At 43.9% G+C, this 27793-nt stretch overlaps 1 protein-coding gene across 4 annotated transcripts; it reads left to right on the top strand.

Annotated features, from left to right (window-relative positions):
* The first annotated feature begins 1633 nt into the window (after window positions 1-1633).
* Window positions 1634-27786, top strand: LOC110499961 (AT-rich interactive domain-containing protein 2). Of its 4 annotated transcripts, none has more exons than XM_021577022.3 (21): window positions 1634-3829; window positions 3942-4035; window positions 4894-4991; window positions 11750-11883; window positions 14373-14591; window positions 15025-15092; window positions 15334-15403; window positions 15635-15891; window positions 16085-16181; window positions 16377-16586; window positions 16968-17135; window positions 17780-17855; window positions 17939-18073; window positions 18337-18527; window positions 18779-21132; window positions 24968-25113; window positions 25374-25512; window positions 25590-25681; window positions 25780-25903; window positions 26114-26205; window positions 26352-27786. In XM_021577022.3, exons 1-21 carry the CDS (start codon window positions 3738-3740, stop codon window positions 26461-26463), a joined length of 4968 nt encoding a protein of 1655 aa, XP_021432697.2. In that variant the 5' UTR covers window positions 1634-3737; the 3' UTR covers window positions 26464-27786. The 4 variants fall into 4 exon arrangements, with proteins under 4 accessions (XP_021432697.2, XP_021432698.2, XP_090069850.1 ...); XM_021577023.3 differs by having other exon boundaries at window positions 1636-3829; window positions 17783-17855; XM_090213724.1 differs by lacking the exons at window positions 1634-3829; window positions 3942-4035 and adding an exon at window positions 4141-4365 and having other exon boundaries at window positions 17783-17855.
* Window positions 27787-27793: the final 7 nt, after the last annotated feature.

Here is a 27793-nt window from a genome sequence, read left to right as displayed (position 1 = left end):
AGCTTGAACAAAAAGGGAATCAGGTGATGAAGGACTTGAAAATGTATGTCTCGTTAATACATTTCTGATCTATGCAGAAACAGAATGCACCTTTTTCTTAATTTTCCTGGATAGTCACCCGCTGAAGTTTCCAGGGATTTTGATTTTTGGGGGGGATGAAATATAGTGTGTATTATATACATTTTTGCATATATTACAGATTTTCCATGAAAAATACACCATGTGACAGATGGCCTGGTATGTCTAAAACAAATCAACACATTTCTGCTAATTATTTGTTCCCTGATAATGTATTGGTTTGATATTTATTAGTAACGTTTCTTACATAGGACATAGAACGTCTCATATGTTTGAACATGAAACACAACATATTACAAAATATTCAAGGAATCTCTTGCAAGTAAGATCTCCACAAGGGGCAGCTATTTTCCACGTTATGGGTTTACCGTCAGTAATACAATTTATTCCAGTTGAGATCCAGGAAATGTCAAGGACCTGGAAGGCAAGGACGTTACAGGCAATTAGAACCCTGCTGAGATCTTTTGTCTAGGTGTGCAGAGGCAGCGTGGACCATGGCCCCATTTACGCCATATGCTATAAAAGGTCTGTCAGACCTAATAAAGACCAACATGTGACATCACAACTGACCATGCATGCAGTTCATCACTGGATGGACACTGCTTTCAGCTTCATGTCTCAAACCAGTGATGGCCGATCAGCTTTTTAAGGTCAGGCAAAATATTGCACCTGAATGTATTTATTGAAACCAATACAAAGCTACAGAGCACTGCTCATACAGTACAGAATCACATTAGAAATGTTGGTAATGTCAGGGATTTTGAGGAGAATTGTATTTATTTTATAAAATGGCTAGCTATTGCTTACTGTATCACTGTCTGTATTCTCTTCTCAAATTATATTGGCATCTGAAATCTCATTTTAAGCAGTATCCTGTTCAACAAAGAGAACATGATTGTTTAAAACGTTCATGCCTAGGATAACAGGCAGTTGTTTGCCTGGATATATGCATTTTATTTGACATTATTACATGTTATAAACCCTACAATGCGTGCCTACATGTCATAGATCATTGCATTACAAAAGTATTGCTCTATAAGGAAGTCACTGAGAAATAATTAAATAACATTTACTGTAAATAAAGGTTCAATAAAATAAAATAAACATGTAATGTAGTGAAACATGAAGGTCTTACTGTGCTTGACTATAAGGCTGCTTCTTTCCACACATTTTTTTATAACAATGATTGGGGGCCAACATACTTCACAATAAATGTTCACATGGCCTTACAGGAGAGACAATGTGCACATGTTCAATCTCTCTTGAAACATTTTTATGACATTATCCTGATCTGAGCCCCCCAAGCTGACACAATGGACATTTGCTGTGAATACTTTTTTCTGTCTGTAATTTAGATGGATCAGTATTGAAATTTACTTTTGGATACTGAATCAATCAGTTATGTGATTTGCTTACAATGCAGCCACCATTATACATTTTTAGCAGGCCTTCCAAGTAGCTAGATTTTACTACAAATTGTATCCGAATCCAGGGCTTTGTGTTCTATTTCAACAGAGCGCGTGCTGCTAGCTAACCGCGCGAAACTTTGCCTTTCAGTTTATCTGTAGCTAGCCAGCCTGTGGGAGGACACGTCCATGTTGTAACTAGCAACTGTCTTGTGTCAAAACGTGAAATTATTAGCTACAGTTGTTTATATTCATTGTGAAATTATAGTTAGCCAGTTACAATGAATACGCACATCCCAGCTTCTGCGAACGTTAGCTAAATTAGAAGATAGACAATTTAGCCAGTTAGATAACGTTAACTAGTTTCCGATTAGTAAAGTCGACATGGTTGTTAGATAAATTAGCTAGTTAACGTTAGCTGGGAAGTTGAAATAAAGTAATGGGTAGACTATTTAAATAATCCCTCGGGGTTAGCGATTATTAGTTGAGTTTTCAGGAACGTTGACGTAGCTAACGATATCTGTTCAAAACCAATATGCCTCTAGCAAGATAGGTACCGTTACAACTAGCTATCCAATAATACATTGCCGCCATGCCAGCAAATAAAACCATTCTGCTCATGGAAGGAAACACTGAATATTTGCTTAATTCCAAACCCATTCATAAACTGTCCTGGGTCTAAAACTGGCTAGCTATGTGGCTAACGTTAGCTGCTGGCTAAATGTGACTGACTAGCTAGCAGCCACCGTCAACTAGTAAATCCGAAATCGAATGCCTCAATGTTGACGAGCCGCTAATCTCAGTATTGTTGCTATTTATTTAGCTGAGTCGTTAATATCCAGTGGGTAAAGTTAGCTGCACCCATAGACTTTCTACTCCACAAAATGGGGTCTATTAACGTTTGTCTCCGCCATTTTGTGACAGAAATTTCTCTGAGCACAGGGGTACGTGTAATGGTTGAACGTAGTAACCTCGTCAAGTAGATATCCGTCTGGCAGTTACAGAAAAGGGATCATGAGCAATTTCCATTCATCTCAGGAGACAAAAGTCATTTCTGAGTGCTCGGCTATTGGTTCCAACACCGGTGATAACCTGGTAGCTGGTTGCTCTCAGGCAAGGGCTGCAGATACTGGAATAAAGTTACATTACTAGCTATCTCCAATTAAGCTATGACACAATATGGCATTATCACTTTGAAATTGTAGTTAGATTTGGTAGAAAGTAGAGTTGCGGCTATTGAAACGGCCAGGTGATTTCGTTATCACAATATAACCAAGAGAAAGTATTTGTGAACAAACAGTACAGTAATGATACATTATTGTAACGTGTCTTAATTTCTACATTGACAGATTAGAGTACCGCCCTGGGCCCAGACAATTTAGTTATGAACTGTCACAGCTTTGACACAGGTGTAAAGCAATGTGGTGTAATGGGATACTGTTTTTGGGGTTGAGATAACTAATATCATGAACCACTCATTTTGTGGATGAAATGAGCAAAACTGAATTTACTGTGGTGACTTTATTAACTGTAATGATTAGTCTTAATAGTTAAGAATATTCAGAGAAAGCAGTCACTTCATCAAACTTTACAATTTATATGAAACCATTACACTACTAGGAAATTAATTGAATGTCAATATTGATCAATCAACATATAGCCAACTTTGAGAATAAAGTAGGTCTCCCCTCCCCCACGAACAGTAGTAATTCTGTTCTGTTTGAACGGGTCTTGTAAATTTCAGATGAGCTCTAAAAAAGACAACACTGTCTATTGTTCCAATAAACCGCTTTGGAGTGCAATACCGTTGTTTCTAGTAGAGGGCGCTGCGTGGCAGTACGAGCTCGAGGCCTCAGATCTTTTTGTCTGGAACTGGATCCCGCTGCCGCTCTACAGTGTGTGCGATTGCTTGGAGCCGCGTCCGTAACACACTGTCAAACCACTCCAAACGAACACATTTGATACCAAAACTATTAATTTAACATATTTTACAATGGCAGTTTTAGTTTGCCGTTGAAATCGGTCGTTATTCTGGCTAAGTGTTTATTACAACTTACTGAATCGGCTTGTTTTCTGTGTGTAGCTGTGCATCAGTCTTTATTAGCGAGCTGGCGCTCTTCTTGCTATTAGCTATTTCTTTAACTTTTTTAAACACTCAGCTTCGCGAATGACTGAGCGCCGGCGGAGTATGGGATCCTTGGTGTCTTAGGAAGCGAGTGAGTGGGGTTTTAACCGTTTTTACATGCAAAAACAATGGCAAATTCGACGGGGAAAAATGTACTAGATCAGCGAAGGAAAGGACTGGCTTTCCTGGACGAGCTGCGGCAATTTCACCGAAGCAGAGGGTGAGAATGGGGCGTTTAAATACACCTTTAAACATCATGTGCATATGACTATGGATGCTTACAAACAATTAGTAATACCATTCTCCATGTATTTAATGTTTTTTTCCTTCAGATCGCCGTTCAAGAAGATTCCTATCGTGGGTGGGAAAGAGCTGGATCTTAATGCTCTCTATATCAGAGTCATTTCGTTAGGTGGATTTGCTAAGGTGAGTGCAACTAAAAGTGCATTTTCGCACTCTCGGTTTTCAGTGAAGTCTTCAGTGAACCGCTAGAGAACTCTCTTTCGGCATCCCGAAGAGCTATTTCATACTAAAACCGCGGTAGGAGAGAGAGGATTGTGGTCGGCCTTGTGCTAGTTTGCCATCTATGCAATGTGGTGGCTTGTGTTGTGTATGGTTTGAATTGAAAGTCCGTACGGTAGCTGCATTGCTCGGAGTCTGAGTGCAGTTAGAGCAACTCAAAATTAGCGGGCACGTTTAACATCGATTATCGGCACAGAGCACTGGCTAGGAAGAACTATTCGCCGCGGGCGATAGGTAACATTTTGTGCAACTATTTTTTTACGATAATTTGGGGGAAGCTAGTTATTCGCATTAGCCATCTTTGGCTCAATGGCTGAAGACACATGTAGGCCGCACACAGGCCTATTTATTGAAAACTGTAAACGTGAAAACAATTACTCAAATAAAGACTGCTCGCCATCATTCCATCATTGTTACTAGCATTGTGCTGAAGCGGGTCATCGTTGTCTCGGGCTTTGGTAGCTACCACATTTAGCCTGCACGCTTGGCTTGCCAGAAAAGTAATGTTAGCCAGATTGCTAATACTAGCTAGTAAGTAAGCCATCCAGTTCAAGCTGTAGCTAGCTGTGAGTTGTTGCTTGCGGTGATAACTAGATGGCTTGCAAACATGGAATAAAATACACAGTTCTAGCTAATAAAAGTAGCTAACATTAACATCTTATTAGATGCTAATCAGATTGTTTGACTGTCTTATCCATATTTTATGCATCCTGATATTGCTTAATTGAAAAATGTATAATAACAGCCTCGTTTACTTTACAGGTTTCTGACAAAAATCAGTGGTCTGAGCTGGGTGAAGATTTTAACTTCCCAAGGAGTTGTTCAAATGCAGCATTTGTTTTAAAACAGTACTACCTTCGGTAAGTGGCATGGTCTTGCATTAGCTACTACACCCAGGCAGCATGTGGCAAATGTTTACAAATTGTGAGAGGCTGGAAACGGGAAAGGACCATGCAACAATCCAGCATAGCTGACAGTTTTTAAAGATGTTGAACACAGAAAACAAAAACACTATACTGGACCTTACACTGGCTGCAATGTTTATGCCTCATAACAGTATGATTTGACGTAACATTTAGTACATTTTAGTGGGTTAATGCAGATCACTATTTAAAAAAATATATATTATTTTTTATATGCCGTCTTACTACTGGGGATTCTGCCATACATCTTCTCTTTTTAGATTTAAACTATTACTAAGGGACATTAACTGGGAATGCTTTTTAAATGGTCCGTGATTGGTGTATTACTGAATGCTGGCTGGTCATTTGTCATTGAATAGGCTAGCCGTTGCCATAACTATGCCATCAACAGCACGTTACCCTAAACACCTTTTGCCCTCGGTGTAGATGTTTCACCAGCAGCAAGCCTGTGGACAGTGTGGAGCTGCTTCTGTACTCAAGTCTCCATTTCCCTCCAAAATATTACCATCATTGCCACGGCCACCTGCTTTTAAGAGGAAGGATCACATTCACCAGTCTAACCTGGAGGCTGCTTATATAACCCTGCTTTGCCAGTTAGTTGAAGCAGCATATCTTTAGTAATCCTGTTGCATTAATCACCTTCACTTTTTGGGAATGGTTGAAAGAGCAGTAGGTCAACATAGTCTACAAGTATCCAATCATGTAGGCATGTTCAATTCTAAACAAGGTTCACTCAGACTACCTAAGTGGCATACCTGCTTACAGATATGGCTTATGAATTTGAACAACTTGGCATTGGCCTGAATATGTTATTGCCTTCCTCTCTTAAGTCATCATGGGATTTTATATAGGCCCAACATGCAGAGCCGATGATAGGCCAAGCATTGTAATGAAGTGTTTCCAAATGGTGCTGGTTATTCCAGCATGTTTAGCAAAGGATTTCATTCTTGGCATCAGATGAACAATAGTAACACTTGATACCCTATAAGAGTTTATTGAATTCAAGTATTTGAACATTAACTTCCTGATTTGATATTGGGTAGTCAATTTCACCCTGTGAGGTTGGGTGCAGAATGTTCTAGCCCAGCTGCAACACCTGATTCTACCAATGAACAAGGCCTAAATGGTCTTCAACCAAGAAACAGGTGTGTTGCTGCTTGGCTGGGAACAAAAGCCTGCACCCAGTGAGACTTTTTTTTCCCCCTTTCAAATCGTCATTTGAAGAGTCATAGGCTAACTTATGATATAGCTCAACGCAGGGCTCTGCAATGACTATTTTACTCGTATATGTGTATTGGCACAGCAAATATGTTGTGACGATACAAGTATTGTGATATTTTATTTAGGAGCACCAGTGTGCCGAGGAGAACGAAAGATTCTAACATTATTACTTCAAATATTTTTTGTTGCGCTCCTACATTTCTGTGTGCACCTGGCTACATTTTCCAACTTAGGTGTAAAAAATAAATTAACACATGTCAGAGTAAAGCCCTGTAAAACAATATTTTAAACACAGAGCTGTAAATAGCCTAACTGACAGAAGGTTGGAAGGAGCTGTTGGGAGCTGCCCAGATGCAGTACTTATTTTGCTTCATATATTCAAACAAATGCACAGGCCTAACCCATTTCAAGCAGGCATTTGACCTCGCTCCCTTAAACTTCTCCTGTGTTTTACCCCATGACACACCCCACTCGAATCACATGTTAGTTGTAGACTAGAATGGTCAAACTTCTATTCCTTGGAAGGTTTTTTTCACAGCTTATATAGGTATATATATCTATAGGTTTATTTTACCATACTCCTGTGTCTTTACCAAACAAAAAATTGAATTGACCAGGTTAAGACCGCCTTCTACCGTCAACTCAAACTGGTTTAAGTGGAAGATGTAGTCTCTGTTATAGGGCAAGCAAGCCTGTAACGGTGAAACTTATTGGAACCAAAGAGCCCTTTGGTTTAGCTGGGAGGGGCATCTCAATACCAACGCGGTCTTTAGGGCAAACACTGAATAGTCAAATGTATTGGAAGTAGGGAGTCCTTTGTTTGCTTGTTGGTCTTCTTGTACCACTACTTAAATTGAACGTTGCCAAGGGCAAGGCACTTGTCATTGAAAATAGTAAGTAATCCTGCAACCTGGGAACCTGAGCAAAACCTTAGTTCAGGTGCAGGAGAGGATGTCTCTTAAGACTGAGATGCTGCTTGTGAATAGACTGTACCCAACATGATGTTGTTAACACTGTGCTGCCCATGCCAAAATAAGAGCTGGATTGGAACTACATAGCTGTTTTCTTGCATACGTGAAGTCCGAGACAATCAAGTTGTCTCATTCGCACAGCGTTTGCTAGTGAGATTAGCCTTGGCACATGAACAAAGGTGAAACATGGCTACAGTGTCTATAGATCTAGTGTTACAGATATCAGGGGACAGCAGGGTATGCCTTTCTCTGATGCTAAATAGAGGGTGCTAAAATTATGTAGCAAAACTCATGTATCAGCAAGCTACAGAAAACGCAGTCTGCAAGCGAGTCTCCTGAAACTTTGGAAATGCATGTTATTTTTTGACAAGGTCAACAGTTTCCTGGTGTAACCCAAGCTGCTTATACCATGTTCATTTTTATTAAAAGTCAGTTTGATTTCTAAACCAGTGTCGTATAAATTAGGGCTGTGACGATACAACTATCGTGATATTTTTTCCATGGCAACAATGGAAACGCGAAGCAGACATCTCTTTGGTCCTTTAAAAACTTGCTGTTTGTCAAGTGTTGTGTTTTTATAGCTTGGAAAACACAGCGAACAAAAATAAACGTAACATGTAAAGTGTTGGTCCTATGTTTCATGAGTTGAAATAAAATATCCCAGAAATGTTCCATACGCACAAAAAGCGTGTCTCTCACATTTTGTGCACAAATTTGGTTAGATCCCTGTTCGTGAGCATTTCTCCTTTGCCACGATAATCCATCCAGCACATGGGTTTGGCATGTTAAGAAGCTACTTAAACAGCATAATCATTACACAGGTGCACCTTGTGCTGGGGACAATAAAGGGCCAATCTAAAATGTGCATTTTTGTCACACAACACAATGCCACCAATGTCTCAAGTTATGAGGGAGTGTGCACTTGGCATGCTGACTGCAGGAATGTCCACCAGAGCTGTTGAAATTTCTCTACCGTAAGCCGCCTCCTAGTCGTTTTCGAGATTTGGGCAGTGCGTCCAACTGGCCTCAGACTACATGTATGGCATCGTGGGCGAGCGGTTTGCTGATGTAAACGTTGTGAACAGAGTACCTCATGGTGGGGTTATGGTACGTGCAGGCATAAGCTACGCACAACGAATGCAATTGCATTTTATTGATGACCATTTGAATGCATAGAGAGATCATGACGAGATCCTGAGGCCCATTTGTCGTGACATTCATCTGCTGCCATCACCTCATGTTTCAGCATGATAATGCACAGCCCCATGTCGCAAGAAACTGTACACAATTCCTGGAAGCTGAAAATGTCCCAGTTCTTCCATGGTCTGCATACTCAGACATTTCAACACCCATTGAGCATGTTTGGGATGCTCAGGATTGACATTTAAGACAGCGTGTTTCAGTTCCCACCAATATCCAGCAACTTCGCATGGCCATTGAAGAGGAGTGGGACAACATTCCACAGGCCAAAATCAGCAGTCTGATCAACTCTATGCAAAGGGGATGTCACACTGCATGAGGCAGATGGTGGTCACACCAGGTACTGACTGGTTTTCCAACCTTCAACCCCTTCTTTTTTTTAAAGGTATCTGTGACGAACATCTGTATTCCCAGTCATGTGAAATTCATAGATTAGGGCCTATTGACTGATTTCCTCATATGAACTGTAACAATGAAATTGTTGCATGTTGCGTTTTTATATTTGTTAAGTATAAATGTGAATCTGGATGACATAAGGATGGAACGTCTGCTTGTTTGCAATTTGATTACAGGTGAAGAGCCATTTGTTTAGGTTTTGTTCTGGTTTTCCGCCACAGCGTGAGGCCACCGCTTACTCTCCCTCAGCATACCCCCATATTTTGTCACTAGTTATCTGCTTGCCATGTCTTTCTCTTGACTTTTTAAAACAATTGTAAAACCTTGTCAGCAACAATAGCTAGGAGAGGTTTTGAATGACAGATAAAACTGTCCATAGAGGTGGGGATTGGAGATGTTGTGACTAGCGAAAGCTAGCTGAGGTAGGCAACACTACTACAACTATTGGCCTAGGATTGGGCATGCTGTCCCAATTTTCTTTGACTGCGGTAAGCTCTCTGCAGATCACACAAAGAAATGTTTGTAAGTGAGAGACTTTTTAACTTTGCATCAAGCAAACTACACCAGCGGAAAATGTATTTAGGGGGCTGACAAAATAAACTTACCCACCATTCTCGTTATGTTAAGCATAGTCTTGAGCTCAAAATGTTTCCTTTTTTGTCTAATGGCATTATTTTACCTTTGTGATTCCCACCTTGATTAGTTGTTAGCGTTCTTCTCAGTGTAGTTTCCCATCGTCTCCCCCAGTCTAGTTTCTTGTCCTCAACCGAGTATTTGGAGTTCACTCACCCCCACTCTCAGTAGTGGTCTGTATAAAGTGCTTCCATTTATTATTTTATCAGCAATATAACCAGCCTATTGCTTGATGTAGCTTTAGGCTACATAATCTGGATTTCTAGTGTTGCTCATTGGTCCCTGTTGTATGCCTCCATGTTTAAGAAGTTGTCTCTGTCTGCTCAAATGAATCTGCAAGCATTTAATTTTCATGGTATAGTAAAATATATTCACCTATTTATAGAACAGTAGTAATGCCAGTTTACTCGATCTGATTGTGTGCTTGTCCAACAGAGGGCACCCAATTCTCTCACTCACTCACTCACACTGAGGCAGCCTTTATTGGTTGCTCTTATGTCCTATCAGCTCTTGTATGATCCGGACGACCTTAAATTACATCAGTTTGCAAACAGTCACCATTTGCAGTGGTAGATCTATGGCTTCAGTTGCTTACATTTTTGTGTGCCGTTCAGGTTAATTGAAAAAGGGTAATCTTGTTTAGATATTTTTTTTGCTGGGGACAAAAAACAGGTAAGAGCCCTGTTACACCTTAATTGCTTGTTTTTTTTTACATGCTGATCGTATGACACCTGCGATGACACAATTTTTATATGTCAACTTGATTAGACACTGATAAAATGAGAAGGCCTCTTAATTCTGTGATGCTTTTCTGTGGCACACTGGCTGTTGTCTTGTCAGAAGAATGGGAGCTTTTTGCCAGCCATGTATGAAAAGGGAAGTGCAGACATTAGCAGCTGCAACAGAACCCCCCCCCCCCCCCCCCCCCCATGTAGCCTGCCCGTGCCCAGACAAGCGTGTGATGACGCTATGCAGAGCCGGGGCCCCTCCTCTCCAAACGGAGAGTTGGTGTATTTATAGTCCAGTGTGTCGCGCGCCGTGGCGTGGACGGGGGATTACCTTGGCCGCTGCGAACCAGCAGCAGCACTGGGACTCCGTTCAGATTGGAGCTCTCACTCTGACTCACGGCAGCACACACACTCCGCGCTTAGCCAGGGCTTTCCACGCTACCACTGGTGAGGTATTTCCTGTTGCCACCACTGCAGCATGTGTGTCTGTGTAAACAAATATTCAATGTGCAGATGTGTTGGTCCCACCCAACCTAGACATGTGAGAGACGGCTTTCGACCGAAAGCTATCAGTCTTTGTGTTTCGTTAAAACTCCCTCTACTTTTCTGCACCTCTCCCCAGCTGAGCGGGTGGTCATTTGAATGAAGACATCACCCCAGTGTCTAGAATATTCTGTCTGTGCTGGTGATAAGATCATATCATCCCCAACTGTGTCACATCCGAGCTGAATATAAAAATATTAAGGAAGACTGGTATTGGTTGTGACTCTTGATAAACTAGTTTGCCCTGTCCAATAGGGTACAAAGGATTCATCACTTGTACTCTGCTTAAACACTTGCACTGTCATGCAGATGGTGTAACACATGTCTTTTGATTTGAGTCAGCTAGGCGTAAACATAATTATTTAATCATAACCGATGGTCTCTATGTCAGAAACTTGGATTGGATTGTATCCCCCTCTGGCAGTATTTTTCATTTCATGCTTTGTCGTGTAGTCATTCATATTCACTCTGTCGATAGAAGTAGGCGAGAGACATTGGTTGTGTTGTAAGCCCCGTTTGTAGTTTGTTCCAGTCGGCAGCGGCTGAGTAGTGGAATTGCTTTGCAGCTGGGGTTGAAATAGGATGTGGGCACAGATATCCTACAGACAACACTAATGTTGTCAGGCTAACTTTGAAAATGGTAGGAGTTCACAGAAGTAGGCTTGTGAGTCTTTATAGGCCAGAGTGTAGCCTACCAGTTTACTTGTGTGATTGCAAGCATTAACCAAATTCCTCAGAGTGGCTGTCATAAAGAACTCCATTGGCAAATTATATGGTGGGAATGTGCCAGGGTGTCCAGTTTTGTTATCAGGGATTTGGAGGCACAACAGTTGGTGTTTTTGCCATAGTCTAAGGATGCAGGACTTATCCTAGTTTGGCAGATTTGAGGATCGGGTGAAACAGGATTATTTGCTATAGAGGCCATTTCAGATTAGAATTTGGGAATAGGTGGGGTCTTGGATCAGTCACCCTTTGAGCGTTTTAAATTTTCTTTTGTCAACAGATATTTAGAAAAGTATGAAAAAGTCCATCACTTCGGCGAGGATGATGACGAGGTGCAGCCTGGGAACCTGAAACCATCTCTTCCAATTGGTGCAATCCCCTGCTCCTATAACTACCAGCAACACACTGTATCAGGTAAAGCTTTCTCTCTTTTACAAAGTGTCTTCAAACAACCACAAAGCAATAATTAGCTACATAAGTTCGGCCCAAATCTTCTTGGTTGGGCTAAGACTTGAAATACAATTAGGATTCTTGAAGGGATGGCCCCATATTCTGTATACATTCTGTATACTTCTGGCCCTTCTTTGAACACTGTGTTAACAAACCTCCAGGCGAGCTTCAATGCCATACAACATTACTTCTGTGGCCTCCAACTGCTCTTAAATGCAACGAAAACTTAATGCGTTCTCTTCAACCCATCGCTGCCCGACTAGCATCACTACTCTGGACAGTTCTGACTTACAATATGGACAACTACAAATACCTAGGTGTCTGGTTAGACTGTAAACTCTCCTTCCAGACTCACATTAAGCATCTCCAATCCAAAATTAAATCTAGAATCGGCTTCCTATTTCGCAACACAGCCTCCTTCACTTATGCTGCTAAACATACCCTCGTAAAACTGACTATCCCACCGATCCTTTGGCGATGTTATTTACAAAATAGCCCCCAACACTCTACTCAGACTTCATCCAATTTGCTATCACAGTGCCATCTGTTTTGTCACCAAAGCCCCATATACTACCCACCACTGCGACCTGTACGCTCTCGTTGGCTGGCCCTCACTTCATATTCGTTGCCAAACCCACTGGCTCCAGGTCATCTATAAGTCTTTGCTTGGTAAAGTCACGCCTTATCTCAGATCACTGGTCACCATAGCAACACCCACCCGTAGCACACGCTCCAGCAGGTATATTTCACTGGTCATCCCCAAAGCCAACACTTATTTTGGCCGCCTTTCTCTGTTGCCAATGACTGGAACGAATTGCATGGGGCAGGTACGCCTGACTAGCGTTAGCTAACGTTAATAAACAAGGTTACGTTTAACAATTATAGTGACAGTAACTATGTAAAACGGCAAAAATGATATTGCGATACTCTACTGTATCCATACTGTGAGGTAACGCGACCACCCTTTGGTGGATTTTGGGATGCTGTGAAATAAATAAAAGTAGCCTCAGGTCAGAGGACAACCTTGGTGCAAGTTTATCAAGGGGGATATTTCTTCACGTACATTTCTTCAAGTATCGAGTGATGGGGCTGTTGAAGAACACCGCCAACTCTGAATTTGAGTCAACTTTACGACTCAAATGGAGTCAACATTATGGCCATGAACTTCCTCTCAACTAAGTCTCTTTACTCAAAGCACTCACATTTGTTAGTCATCTGAATGTGCATATACTGCAGGCTTGTTTGCTTTGTCCTTTCAGACAGTTTATTGCACCTCATAACATAATCATAGATTCATCAAGATAGGATTTGGCAGCTCTTCTCCAAATGTTGCAATTGAGTTAGTCATAATGGTGCTGCTGGCCTGCTCCTACGGTAAAGCCTGCTCCTACGGTAAAGCCTGCTCCTACGGTAAAGCCTGCTCCTTAAATTGAGAGCTTATGGTAATACGGTTGTTTATACAGTTGCTTGAAATGGCCAAGTGGGTGCTGAACATTCATTCCTCCATTTTTTTTTTGGGGGGGGGGGTAAAGAAAGCTCAAGGGAGGAGGATGTTAGCAAGACAACAAGATCTTAAAATGTATGATGAAAGTAGCTAATATACCAAGACGGACGAGTTGTATTAGGATTTGTCTTTTGAGCTGTTGAATGGTGTGCTTCAGAACTGAGACGCAATATACTTCCTTACTGTATTAGGTCTGCTACATTTATACTCCTTTTGTTTATGCACAAACATATGGGCCTTTAAACCAGAGCCCTGCCACCAGAAGCTCATATCCTCCCTCGTATGGTGGTTGAGAATTGTTTGAATAATCTTGACTTTGTATTAGAATTGTTGTCCAATCTTGCCCAGGCCTGAGAGTCCCCCATCAGTAAGAGTGTATCTGAACTGAGGTTGTCATGTCCCCAGGCATGCAGGCAATTTGCAACCGTGTGTTACCATGGTGCTGTGTGATGGTGCATTACCACCATACCCGCTGTGTGTGAAGTAGCTCTAGTTCAGGAGTCTTGTCAGCCACACACACACACACACACACACGTGTGAAACAGATGCAGAGCTGGCGGCTGTGAGGAGTTGGCTATTTATATCCCGTTTGATTGCACTGTAATCAATTTCAAATAACTGAAATATGCCATACAATCATTGCCATCCCAGCAAAGTTATGCCAAGAGACTGAGGCTTCAGGAAGTTGCACTTGTTAACTCCACCCCTGCATGTGACTTTAATCACTGTTTCCTATCTTTTGCATGCATATTCATTATCAGATAGGTGTCCCAGTGCATGCAGTTGTAATAATTCTTCTGAACAGTCTAAATAAACTCATAAATCATCATTTCTCAAGGTCTTTATAGCACAACATTGTAATATTGTTTTAATGTTTTCATCAGGCTTTCTTTACATTCACTTTGAAGTTGAAATTACAACTGGATTTGTGGTTGTTTTTTGTCCCCAGACTATCTCCGCCAAAGCTATGGACTGTCCATGGAGTTCACGGCCCCATGCGACTATAACAAACTGGTGCTCTCTCTCCTGTCGGGCTTGCCCAATGAAGTGGACTTCGCAATCAATGTTTGCACTCTCCTCTCCAACGAGAGCAAGCATGCCATGCAGCTGGAGAAAGACCCCAAACTCATCACGCTGCTGCTGGCACATGCAGGCGTCTTCGATGACTGTACGTCTTCAACACCTTTAAATATTCTTCATTAGGATCCAAATCTATTTTTTCAGGATAGTAATTCGAGATGTATTGGTGTCTTTTGTCATCTTTGTCTTGTGGGAACTTGGTGGGGGAACTGTTGACACTCGCACTACTGTGCTCAGTTTCCCTTTTTGGGCAAAAGAAAGTTGTTTATTCCCTTTCATTTGCCTGTATGGAGACTAGATGAGTTATTACCTCCTTGGTAAACTTGTTCATTTAGAATCTGAAGCAAAATGCAAAAATCCAGGCTTCAGCGCAACAAAATGTGAACACTGCATTCCCTTTCAAGGCACTGCCATGGCAGAACCTTCTTTTTTGTTGTGATCCCTCAGGTGTGAAAGTACCTTCTGTCTCAGAATGTAAGGGTTGGAATGTTCTCTCTAACAGTACTCTTGTGAATTTGCAGCACTAGGCAGCTTCTCCTCTGTATTTGGGGTGGACTGGAAGGAGCAAACCTCCCGGGACTTCATGAAGGTAGATTTAACTGAAAGACTCACTATATATCTATATTATAGGTTTGTAACTTACTAGGCTTTTGGACAGAGGGAGAAAAAAAATTGTTGCCTCGCCTCCAGCCGTTCAGGGATCTTAGTGAAATACGGTGTGATGCCTGACTTTGCGGGAGTACATCAGCCTTAACCGCTCTTGTTTTTATAGCAATGCATCTTTTCAGCAGTCAGTATTTCAACAATAATCTGTGAATATGATTCTACAGTTCTGGAAGGATGTGGTAGAGGATTCTGAAGTCAGGGACCTCATCTGGGACAAGACCAGCCTGACACAAGGTAATGCTGACAGACCAAATTTTAAAGACCCATTGCACAATAAAATATTTATTTCACAACAATGGGGAAAATATTAAGTCAAAAAAATATTTAGACATTGTTTAGTGAACTTTTTGTGTAATCAAGTATATGAAGATTTCTCATTTAAAAAATACTCTTAGGGCCATTGCTCTGACATGAAGATGTCCTTGGTGGATCAGACATTCACTGTTCTTTCTGCTCTTCTTCCAGTGACAGACACTACGTCGGGGGATGAGCGCTGGGGCGCCCTCTTCCACCCTCCACGCAACCTAGGCATCGGTGACGTCGAGGGTCAGCGGGTCCTGCAGGTGGGAGTCATCCTCCGCAACCTCTCCTTCGAGGAGGCCAACGTCAAACTGCTTGCTGCTAACCGCACCTGTCTGCGGTTCCTCTTACTGTGCGCCCACTGCCACTTCATCTCCCTACGGCAGCTGGGATTGGATACACTCGGCAACGTGGCCGCAGAGGTGAGGCGTTTTTACTGCTAGAATATTTATGTTCTGAAAGTTTATCTTTTGTGCTGTATTGAGCTATTTCATTACATGAATTAGTACTATTCAGTATAATATTGTATAATGTTAGACAAGGCTGTAGCTGTTCCAAAGCATTTGTGTTATTGATGATTCTATTAGTTAATATATGTTTTCTTTCACAATATAGCTTCAGTTAGATCCTGTTGACTTTCGAACAACCCACCTAATGTTTCACACCATCACCAAATGTTTGATGTCAAGGGACAGGTTCCTGAAGATGAGGGGTGAGTGTCAGAGCCCGTACTATCTTTTTCAGTGTCTGGGTCTTTTTATTACAAATGTCAGATATATTTTTATATCACGGTCCTTTTTAATGTGAATGGTACTTCATGTCTTTATGTAACAACAGTAAGCATAAATTGTGATAAAACTATAGATGATTTTCCCAGAGCCTGACCATTTGTTCCTCCTCCCCTCAGCCATGGAGATCCTGGGTAATCTGAGCAAGGCGGAGGACAACAGCGTGCTGATCTGTGAGTACGTGGACCAGGAGTCATACCGGGAGGTGATCAGCCTGCTGTCGCTGCCTGACCTCATGCTCCTCATGTCCTCCCTGGAGGTCCTCTACCTGCTGGCCCAGCTGGGGGAGATCCCCTGCAGCAAGATCGCCTCCGTGGACAGGAGCATAGGTGAGATACCAACAAACTAGCCCTAACCAGGGTACCAGTAACCTAGACACTAGTCAGGTTGAGGATACATGCAGTAGTATAAACAACCAAGCCAGAATGGAGGGGATTGAGAACCATCTAACTGAGATAAAGTGTAAGTATAGCATTAACAACTTGGCCAATCGAGTGTTTGGGTATTGTTTGATTAAGTATAGTCTCTTAGCATGGCACAGCAACCAAGCTGCATTAATTGACAATCAAACTCGTTCCGCAGAAGATATTCGTTGTCTCTTGGAGGAATTGGAAATTCAATGATTTTCAGAATTGGGAAATCAAAAACAACTGTCATGCAACAATTTAGACACATGTTATTAAACTGTATATTGCTGTCTCCCTGGGCAGATCTGCTGGTGCGGCTGGTGTCAGTGGACCTGCACACGTTTGGTCCGGATGCTCTGACGGCCGTGAGGCTGATGGAGCACCAGGCTGCTGGGCAGAGCCAGGTGGCTGATGTGCGGCCGCAGCTTGTAGAACAGCTGCCCGCTCCGCTGCAGGGCGCACCCATCCCAGGTGAGCATCTTAACACTTAAACCCTGTCCCCTGATCTTCAGGTGCACATTGGAATTAAACTAAGCCAGGTTATAGTCATGTTGTACATAAAATCAGAATTCAGAGCAAGCTGTGTGAGGGCAATAATTAGCCATATGGTTTAAAGGAACAGTTCCCCAAGACAATGGCCTGAGATTATAGGCTCAGCTCTGTGGAGCCTTGCTCCTTGTCGTGTACGTTGGAGTCTGATCGAAAGCTGACTGCTCATCAGTTTACGCCTCCCATAAGCCTCTGCGTCCACCCTGTCTGTAGAGACGTTCCATCTGTTGGTTATTTAGAAACATGGATGATCAGGCAAAATGGTGTAAACCCATGTTGTATGCAATCAATCAGCTAAAGTTGACGTTGGCATGAGGTGCTAAGAATAATTCAAGCTAGGGTAAACACAGCAGTCTGCTTGTACAGTACTGTCGCTGCTCCCTAGTGGGCAAAATGAGGAACAGCACACTAAACACACCATGTACGACGGGAGCACTGTTCTGCAGATTTGACCGTTCAGTCTCACATCAGAACAAAAGTGTTTCCAGCGTCGAGAATGGGTTTATTCAAAAACTTTTGTAAGTTTATCAAATTAGACTCACTAATTATGTCATCTCTCACTTTAGCAGCAAGAGTCCCTGTCCAGTCCACTCCTCCTCCTGGTATTGTTGAGCTAGATGGGGAGAAGTTTACAGTGCAGTGGTGAGTCCCTCTCTCACACACACATCCTCTCATAGTCATGCTCTCTCTGTGACACCTTCCTGAGTTCCCTTTGTCTCCACCAGGCTGAACGCCCACTTCGAGGTGAGCGGCGAGAGCTCAGTGTCGCGTTCAGAGATGTACTCGGAGTACCTCACCACCGGCAGCAAGATGGGACGCGCTGGCATCTTGGCCTCCCAAGGTTTCCTCAAATGTCTACGGTTGGTTGGCATAATCCCATATTAAATCAATCGATTTCTTTGAAAATCGTCATCATTTAGAGAACACACAACTAGAAGTTTACAGTTTTTTTTCTTTTTTTTTCTTCTCCCAATTGTGGTCCTGGAAGCCTTGTATTCATGTTATGTTTTCAACCAAGAAATCACCCTATGGACAGTAGTGGTCCAAATTCAATTACTTTGAGAAACATGATTGACAAGGTCTTAGTGTCAACTGCACTCACACCGTGTCTCTCATTTTGTAGGACCGTCTTCCCAAACCACACAGTGAAGCGGCTTGAGGACACCAAGCCCAATGCGCAGGCACACATACATGTGGTGGGGGTCAAACGGAGGGCCATCCCACTACCCATCCAGCTGTACTACCAGCAGCAGGCTAGCCCCACACCAGGGCCCAAACATGACGTCCCTGTCGACCCACAGGCATCCCCGTCAGGTAAACTCACTGTACAACTTACTACATTTTTGTAGTTAGTGGCATTAAAATTCAAGTTACCACCTACCTTGTTATCACAACAAACGTCAGACATAGTTGCTGTACATGTTGTCTTGGAGTATGGTGAGACATACTTTGCAGTTGTGCGAATTGGACCTCAATCAATGATTCTGTGTTCTTTGTTGTCTCTCTCTCTCTCTCTCTGTGTTTACACTTTATCAATCGGTATCCTGGTTTTGCCCGGCCTCCAGTCCCCAGCCTTACTGCTAACCAGGCAGCGCCGCAGGATGGTGTACCCCTCCCCCAAGCGGCTCAGACTGTTCCTCGGCTCCCCCTTCACCACCAGGCCTCACCACATCAGCACCCCCACTCAGCTCAGCAGGCCAAGTCAGGGGATATCCTCAAGACGGCCATGGTCCAGAGCTCCATCCCCACCTCTGGCCAGGTGGTCCAGAACCACAGCCCCAACATGGCCCAACAGCTCCACCATCAACAGGTCATGGCGCCTACCGGGACCCCTGTCACACTGTTCCAACAGGTACAGCAGGGCCACATCTTCACGGCGCGGGTTCAGGGGGTGCCCATCGCCCAGCGGCCGCCCCTGCCGCACACTCCCTCCTCCTTAGTACCCCAGGCCCTCTCCCAGGGCACCCAGCAGGAGACGGCTGTGTTCTCTGCCCCCCCGCACTACGCCGCCGTGTCTGCCCCCTGCTCCTCACTGCAAAACTTCCAGGTGGGTGGGGGCCAGGTGTTCACCATCGCTGGCGTGTCCAACGCCCAGGGCTCCCGTGTCACTTTCCAGAACATTGCCCCCAAGCCTGCACCCTCGCAGGCCAGCGGATCACCAACAACCACTCATAACCAGCAGCAGCAGTCGAGCGTGGTCATCGTCAGCCCCAACCCCCAGCAGAACCAGGCCTATGCCCCGGCTATCCATCAGATTGTTCTAGCCAACCCCTCCACCATGTCTGGTGGCCAGGCCATCCAACTGGCAGGACAGTCTCCCACTCCTTCCAACCCCCCACCCTGCCCTCCCATTATCGCTCCACTACCCCAGGGCCTGCCCTCTCCTTCCAACACACAGATCCCAATGCAGGGCTCTGCTTCTGTCAGTCAGATGCTGTCGGTCAAACGGCAACCACAACAATTGAACCCCCAGCAGCAGTTTCACCCCCAGCAGCAGTTTCAGATTCAGGCCCAGCCCCTGCCCCTGCCTCAGCAGCAACAGCAGCCCCCCCAGCCTACCTCCACAGAGTCCAGCCTGATCAAACAGTTACTGCTTCCAAAGCGGCCCTCCACGCCGGGTGGCAAACTCATCCTGCCCGCACCCCAGGTGCCTCCCCCTAGCAGCACGCAGCGTGCCCCCAGCCCACAGGTGCTCTACCAGGTGGCCTCACAGGGCCAGCCTCAGCCCCAGCAGCTCAATGTACAGCTGGTCCCCAGCCAGCTTCAGTCCCCAGGGGGGCCTCTCCAGACGGTGCAGCTCATCTCTACCAGCAGCCCCGCCACCATCATCCAGGGCCAGGCTCCTGGTGGCCAGGTCACCTTCACTGTGGTGCCCAATACAGGCTTCACCACTTCAGCTTCTGCAGCCGCCGCCCAGATCAGCCAAGGAGCCGCTGCACCAGGCCTGCCAGTGGTCCAGACAGGCAACACCCTCCACGGGCCACCGCCGCCCTTCAGGGGGGACAAGATAATCTGCCAGAAGGAGGAGGAGGCCAAGGACGCCACGGGTCTGCACATCCACGAACGCAAGATCGAGGTGATGGAGAACTCCTCTCTAGCCGATGGGGCTGGCACCAAAACCAGCAACGGAGACCTGGCAGGGGCTGATGCTCCAGGGGCCAAGCTGCTTAACGGGAGGAAGTGCATGGACTCCAGTCTACCTCCATACCACTCAGGGAACAGCCAGGGGGCCTGCGTCAATGGACCGGCCAGCGAGAGCTGCCCCACCAACGGGAAGCAGCCCTCTGGCCCGGCTAACCCACAGGAGGGACACGTCGACCCCAAAAAGGCTCTTGTCAACGGGGTCTGTGACTTTGAGAGAGGGGACGCCTCCACCGGTTCCCACTTAAGCAAAAACATTCCAAATCACTTCGCTTCCAAACACTTGGGGAACGGGGAGGTGGGTCCTCCTCAGAAACTGCATGGGGCTCCCCAGGAGCCCTCTGTCCCCCAGCAGGATACTGCCAAAGCTGAGCAGGCAGAGCGCCTTGCCAATGGGCCTCAGGCAACAGGCCCCTTCTCTAATGGACCTATGGGGCCGGGGCCTAACTACACTCTGCCTGCTTTCAGGCAGCAGGTGTTTCCCACTGTCACTGTAAACTCCCAGGGCGCCACGGGGCCAGGGACATTGCCGGCCAATGGTTTGAGTGGCGAGGGCCGTGCGCTCAAGAGGCCGGCAGAGGAGGACAAGGGGGCGTCTGTGATTCCCTGTAAGGTGGGAGTGAGGATCATCACCATCAGCGACCCCAACAAGGCGGGCTGCAGTGCCACCATGGTGGCCGTGCCTGCTGGAGCCGACCCAAGCACAGTAGCCAAAGTAGCAATAGAGAATGCCACGCAGCAGAGGAACTGCTCCACCATACAGGCATCCAGCTCTACGGTGAGTTTCACATAGCTCAACAATTTGTTTCTTGTCCCAGTTTTGCAAGCTGTGTCAACTAGTTGGCTAGCAAGCTCATTAGATTGCTGACTTATCTTGAATACTTTATTGGATCCCTGACATTCTTTTCCTGCTGGTAAAACATGTGACTCCGTTTTTCTTCACAAACATAAAATGCAGGGCTCGACATTAACGCTTGTTCTCTTGTCTGGGGACAAGTAAAAACGATGCTCGGACAAGAAGAATGTAGATTGAAGTTCAGACGAGTAATAAAACACATTTTTTCACATCGAACAATTACTCAGATCAGAATTGGATCAGAGGTCAACATTGGAATAATATTCAAATCTATTTTTTTTATGTACATTTAATAAAAAAGCCTACGTGTCAAAGTATAGATGATATGCATGTTGGCTACAGCCTCACGTCCAAACTGATGCTGAATGCTGACATGAGGGAGGCACCAGAAAATGTAGCCAAACTTTAATGAGACTTTTAATTACATAAATAAAGGCTGAACACCAGTCATGTTTGACAAATATAATGAAGGGTCATTAATGTCTAAAGGCTTGATTTGACATACTCCAGGCACGGTTTGTTCAGATCAAATGGTCACAAGACCGGGCCTGTTGCGCACCGCACATCACCCACCTTGAATCTGAGTGGAGGCGTCTACATTTTGAAGCTATTTAAAGGGCAATTCCACCACTTTTTGACTTCATCATTTCCAGTGTATACATGTGTGAAAATAACACGTTTCTACAATCTGTGTTACAAAGATGAGAAGAGAAGTCCTAAATAAATGCTTCTCTGTGACATCACAGGGTAAGATTAAAAGTTTTAAAAATTGTCAACCTGCAATGTGTTTTTAGCCCAAGGGAGGTATTTTCTTGCTCCCCACATCACTGTGAATCTGTGTTTGAAAATCACTTAAGTAATCTAGTAGAGCTTTATTACTTTAGGTTTTTTCCCTACAAACGTATAAATGCAGTGTTTTCACATATGTTGACACTGGTTTTGTGCTGGAGATAATGAACAAGAGGTTGGTGGAGTTTCCCTTTATCTATTAACTTCATTGTTTGGAACCTGGATGTTTTGTCATTTTATGACGAATGTCTTACCTTGTTTCAAAGTATCCAAGCATAATCCTAGTCATATTAGTAACCCATGCTAGTCGATCAAATCAAATGTATTTATAAAGCCCTTCTTACATCAACTGATGTTACAAAGTGCTGTACAGAACATCAGCCTAAACCCCAAACAGCAAGCAATGCAGGTGTAGAAGCACGGGGGCTAGGAAAAACTCCCTAGAAGGGCCAGAACCTAGAGAGGAACCAGGCTATGAGGGGTGGCCAGTCCTCTTCTGGCTGTGCCGGGTGGAGATTGTAACAGAACATGGCCAAAATGTTCATAGACGACCAGCAGGGTCAAATAATAATAATCGCAGTGGTTGTAGAGGGTGCAACAGGTCAGCACCTCAGGAGGAAATGTCAGTTGGGTTTTCATAGCCGATCATTCAGAGTATCTACCGCTCCTGCTGTCTCTAGAGAGTTGAAAACAGCAGGTCTGGGACAGGTAGCACGTCCGGTGAACAGGTCAGGGTTCCATAGACGCAAGCAGAACAGTTGAAACAGAAGCAGCACGGCCGGGTGGACTGAGGACAGCAAGGAGTCATCAGGCCAGGTAGTCCTGAGGGAATGGTCCTAGGGCTCAGGTGGAGAGGTAGAGCGAGAGAGAAAAATATACACTTAAATTCACACAGGAGAAATACTCCAGATATAAGACTGACCCTAGCCCCCCGACACACAAACTACTGCAGCATTAATACTGGAGGCTGAGACAGGAGGGGTCGAGAGACACTGTGGCCCCATCCGACGATACTCCCGGACAAGGCCAAACAGGATGGATATAACCCCACCCACTTTTCAAAACACAGCCCCCACACAACTAGAGGGATATCTTCATCCACCAACTTACCGTCCTGAGACAAGGCCAAGTATAGCCCACAAAAATCTCCGCCATGGCACAACCCAAGGGGGGGCACCAATCCGGACAGGAAGATCACGTCATTGACTCAACCCACTCAAGTGACGCACCCTTCCTAGGGACAGCATGGAAGAGCACCAGTAAGCCAGTGACTCAGCCCCTGTAATAGGGTTAGAGGCAGAGAATCCCAGTGGAGAGAGGGGAACCGGCCAGGCAGCAACAGCAAGGGTGGTTCGTTGCTCCAGTGCCTTTCCGTTTACTTTCACACTCAATCATAGGACCTACTAAAGAGATGAGTCTTCAATAAATCATTAACGGTTGAGACCGAGTCTGTCTCTCTCACATTGTCATAGGCAGACCATTCCATAAAAATGTAGCTCTATTGGAGAAAGCCCTGCCTCCAGCTGTTTGCTTAGAAATTCTAGCGACAGTAAGGAGGCCTGCGTCTTGTGACCGTAGTGTACGTGTAGGTATGTACGGCAGGACCAAATCGTAAAGATGGGTAGGAGCAAGCCCATGTAATGCTTAGTAGGTTAGCAGTAAAACCTTGAAATCAGCCCTTGCCTTGACAGGAAGCCAGTGTAGGGAGGCTAGCATTGGAGTAATATGATCACATTTTTTGGTTCTAGTCAGGATTCTAGCAGCTGTGTTTAGCACTAACTAAATTGTATTTTGTGCTTTATCCGGGTAGCCGGAAAGTAGAGCATTGCAGTAGTCTAACCTAGAAGTGACAAAAGCATGGGTTAATTTTTCTGCATAATTTTTGGACAGTAAGTTTCTGATTTTTGCAATGTTACGTAGATGGAAAAAAGCTGTCCTTGAAACAGTCTTGATATGTTCGTCAAGAGAGATCAGGGTCCAGAGTAATGCCGAGGTACTTCAGTTTTATTTGAGACGACTGTACAACCATCAAGATTAAAGTTGATGCAGCTTTAGATCTCCCCTTTATTTCTAACAGATATTTTCATCTGTCACATGAAACCAATCACGCATGCAGTGTGCTTTGGAAAAAACGTGTTTGGTTGTATTTGTAATGTTGCAATATTTTATAGGCTACCAAGGTGGCCAACCAATCTCCAGGAGAGCCTTAAAGGGGCAGTGTTGTAATTTGAGACTGGCTTGAATATGCAAAGAAGCCTATTGGCAGAGTGTAGCCTACATTTGTCTGATTCTCTATGGTAAAAAAGGTAGTCATGCATTTTATTTTGAAAAGTGGATCTGGGCTTGAGCTTTTGAACAAGTAAAAAATCTGAACACACTTATCCAAAGGACAATCGGTCAAGTCCTTAAATGTGTAGTTGTAGGTGGGAGGGTGCTATCCATCACATGCAACTACAAGGCTTTTCTGTTGCTGTTATTTGGGAAAATCAACTGCATTGTGATAAGTAGGGTTAGAGGCCATTTAATGATTTATACAGACTGACTTGTTTTATATTGCACTTATTGGATTGGCAGGTGTCTTTCATGTCATCGTATAGCAATGCAAGGCTTACAGTTATTAATTTTACAAGCAAATTACTTGCATGAAACAAGATTAATGATGAGTCTTCAGGTTCTAGGACCTTGAATAATTTATTCAAAGTCTGTTCATATTTTTGTTTAATTCATTTCTGAATAACTAATAAGCAAATTGTAGGTTTCATATTTATTGTATCATATTTATTGTAAGCAGAGGGTAGAATCTAAATGAATTTCTTCAAAATTAGCTTAATTTATTTTGTCATACTTTTTAAAAAGGTAAAAGAAATGCAAAAAAAAATGTTTTATTTGGGAAATAGTAAAACAATCATACAACACAAAATATCACTTGCTTATTAGGTCTGATAAAGCTTTGCCTGGTTTTACGCAGCTTCCGCCAACAGTGGCTCAGCCTGTGCAGGCTGGCAGCTCCAGCCCCAACGCCCCCCTTCCTGGGTCACAAGCCGTGGTGGCACCCCCTGAGCAGACCAGGAAAGCGGGACAGAACTTCAAGTGTCTGTGGCAGTCCTGCAAACGGTGAGTCAATCTCTGGCCATATTGACTTGACCTACTTAAAGAAGTCCTGTGTTGTAAAAGGCGTGTTCATATCATGGCTAACTAAAACTGCGTTTAGACAGGCAGCTCAATTCTGGTATTTTTTCCACTAATTGGTCTTTTTGATCAATCACATCAGATCTTCTTCAGAGCTGATTGATCAAAAGACCAATTAGTGGAAAAAAGATCAGAATTGAGTCTAAATGGCCTGTTCATTGACTGTCCCATTGTTGTTCTTCCAGGTGGTTTGAGACGCCGTCTAGGGTGTTCTACCATGCAGCCACGCAGCATGGTGGCAAGGAGCTGTACCCAGGCCAGTGCCTCTGGGAGGGATGTGAACCTTTCCCCCGACAGAGACTGTCCTTCATAACCCATCTACAGGTAAGACTACACCTTCTCAATCTATCAGTCCATGTTTGTGGCTTTTTACTGACAATTATCCTATTTTCTTCCTGCAGGATAAGCACTGTTCTCGAGATGCCCTATTGGCCGCACTAAAACTGGAGCAGGAACCGACACAGACGCAAGACTCCAATCAGAAAACTTCCAAGTATGTACCCTCTGGTTAGTTTAGCATGCTAGTGCTAATGTCCATTCTGGTGATGCTAGAATGCGCTGTGTGGCAGACTCTTTTGCATTGTTCCACAGGCCTCAGCCAGTGGCAAGCAGCACTCCAGCACCGCGAGCACAGAAAGCTATTGTCAATCATCCGAGCGCAGCCCTAATGGCACTACGCAGAGGCTCTCGGAACCTGGTGTTCAGGGACTTCACTGTGAGTATGGCTAAGCTTAGCTGTTTGTTTACACTGAAGGTGTCTGGCTGGCATTTGACAGAATTGCATGATTTTATACGTGGAAATAAGATTTAAGATGTTAATCATTGCAGTCCTTGACTACTCCATATTTATCATATATTCCCACTTGGAAATCTTTTGTTATCAATGTATCTTGTAACTGATGAATTTCACAATCCTTTTCCTTAGGATGAAAAAGAGGGACCAATGACCAAACACATACGACTAACTGCTGCCTTAACGCTAAAGAACATCGCCAAGTATTCAGACTGCGGTCGAAAGTAAGAACTTTTTTTTTCACAACTACAGAAGGGTCTTCTGAGGACTCCTCGTGCTGTTTGATCGGCGTGATGAATCAATTAAACCTATGTTTATTTACTGTTTCATGGATAGTATGTAATGACAGCTTCCTATCTTGTCTTCTCAGGTTGGTGAAGAGGCATGAGAGTCACCTCTCTGTGCTGGCACTCAGTAACATGGAGGTCTCCACGACGCTCGCCAAATGCCTTTATGAACTGACTCGCTCTCTCCAAGCTTGAGTCCAAAAGGGCAACCCCACCCCCAAAAATAGGAGAACCATCCTTCAGGGGTGTCATGACAATGGGGCACACAGGTGGGTAACACCAGACCATGCCCTTCGGACTCCCCTCCCTCACCCCACTGTGCTCAAATCCCCCCCCCCATCTCCTTCACAAAACAAACTGCCACGGGGTCTTCCACCAGCCGCCCAAGAGGGGGAGCTCTTTAGACTGCTGCCCTGAGGGACTCTACTAATGAAACCCTAAATACGAGCACATTTTTGTAATCCTGGGACTGTTTGCAGAGAACTTATTTGAGTAGGAGCGGCAGTACTTTGAGGAGTTTTGCTTTGCCGAGGGAGGGGAGAGGCCAGAGATGGGGGAGGGAGACACAGCTGCAGGAGACTGGCTCGATTGTTTTTCTTTACAACTTGGTAGCGTGGTTTTCTTACTTGAGTCAATATATTTTCACTTATTTATTATTGAAATGAATACCATTACAATTAATGAAAAGAATCTTGTAAATATTTGTGAATATATATATATAAAGAAAATCCTCTCATGCCGATACAGCCACTGGGGAACTTGCTCTGTGGAGTAATAGAAGCATTACTTTGGTAGAATCTAAGTTTCTTTTTTTTTTAATGATCCCTGGTTACTTGTATCTAATGTGATTCTATACTCAGCAGTGGATGAATGTACTTAAAACCTGTAAATACTTCTGCAAAGGTACTGATGCTGTAAAGTTAAGGGGGGGAAACAGTTTTTTTTTTTGTGGAACTGACTTTTTTTTGTATTATAATACCTTGTAGAACTCATTTTGCTGGCTGAAAGAGTATGGAATAATATATCTCATGTCATTTTGTAGAAGAAAATAATATTGAAGGTATTCTCTCACCCCTCACCCCCAACATGTATCCACTGTAAACGTTTGTCATTGTACGAGCACAGTGCGCGTACTTTTTTTTTTTTTTTTGTATTTGTAAATTGGTTTAAATACATGGAGTTTTATACAGGTTTTCTCCTGTGTTCTTTGCTTTATGTGCAGGTATATTTTCTTCACTACTTTTTTTTCTCTGTTAATATAGTGTGGCGTTTTATTGTACTATTTTTTCATTCTTAATACCATGCCACATTCCGGCTCACGTCCTCAGACTATCCTCTCTATGGTGTGTTGTGTAACATTAATGACTGCCTGTTAGCGTCCGAGCGGGGCAGCCCACCCATCCTCATTTCTGCAGTGTCAGTAGGATGTGCTATTATACATAGACATAACAGTCTGTTAGATTGGCTTTATTTACTTTGGTGACTGTTTATAGTTTTTAAATAAAAGACTGAACAATTTGTCTTT

This window comes from Oncorhynchus mykiss, chromosome 21 (assembly GCF_057628025.1).
Source record: "Oncorhynchus mykiss isolate SJ-2025 chromosome 21, ASM5762802v1, whole genome shotgun sequence".
NCBI classification, from domain to species: Eukaryota; Metazoa; Chordata; class Actinopteri; order Salmoniformes; family Salmonidae; genus Oncorhynchus; species Oncorhynchus mykiss.
The sequence above is the reverse complement of the archived record's forward strand: the minus strand, read 5'-3'. Positions and strand labels throughout refer to the sequence as shown.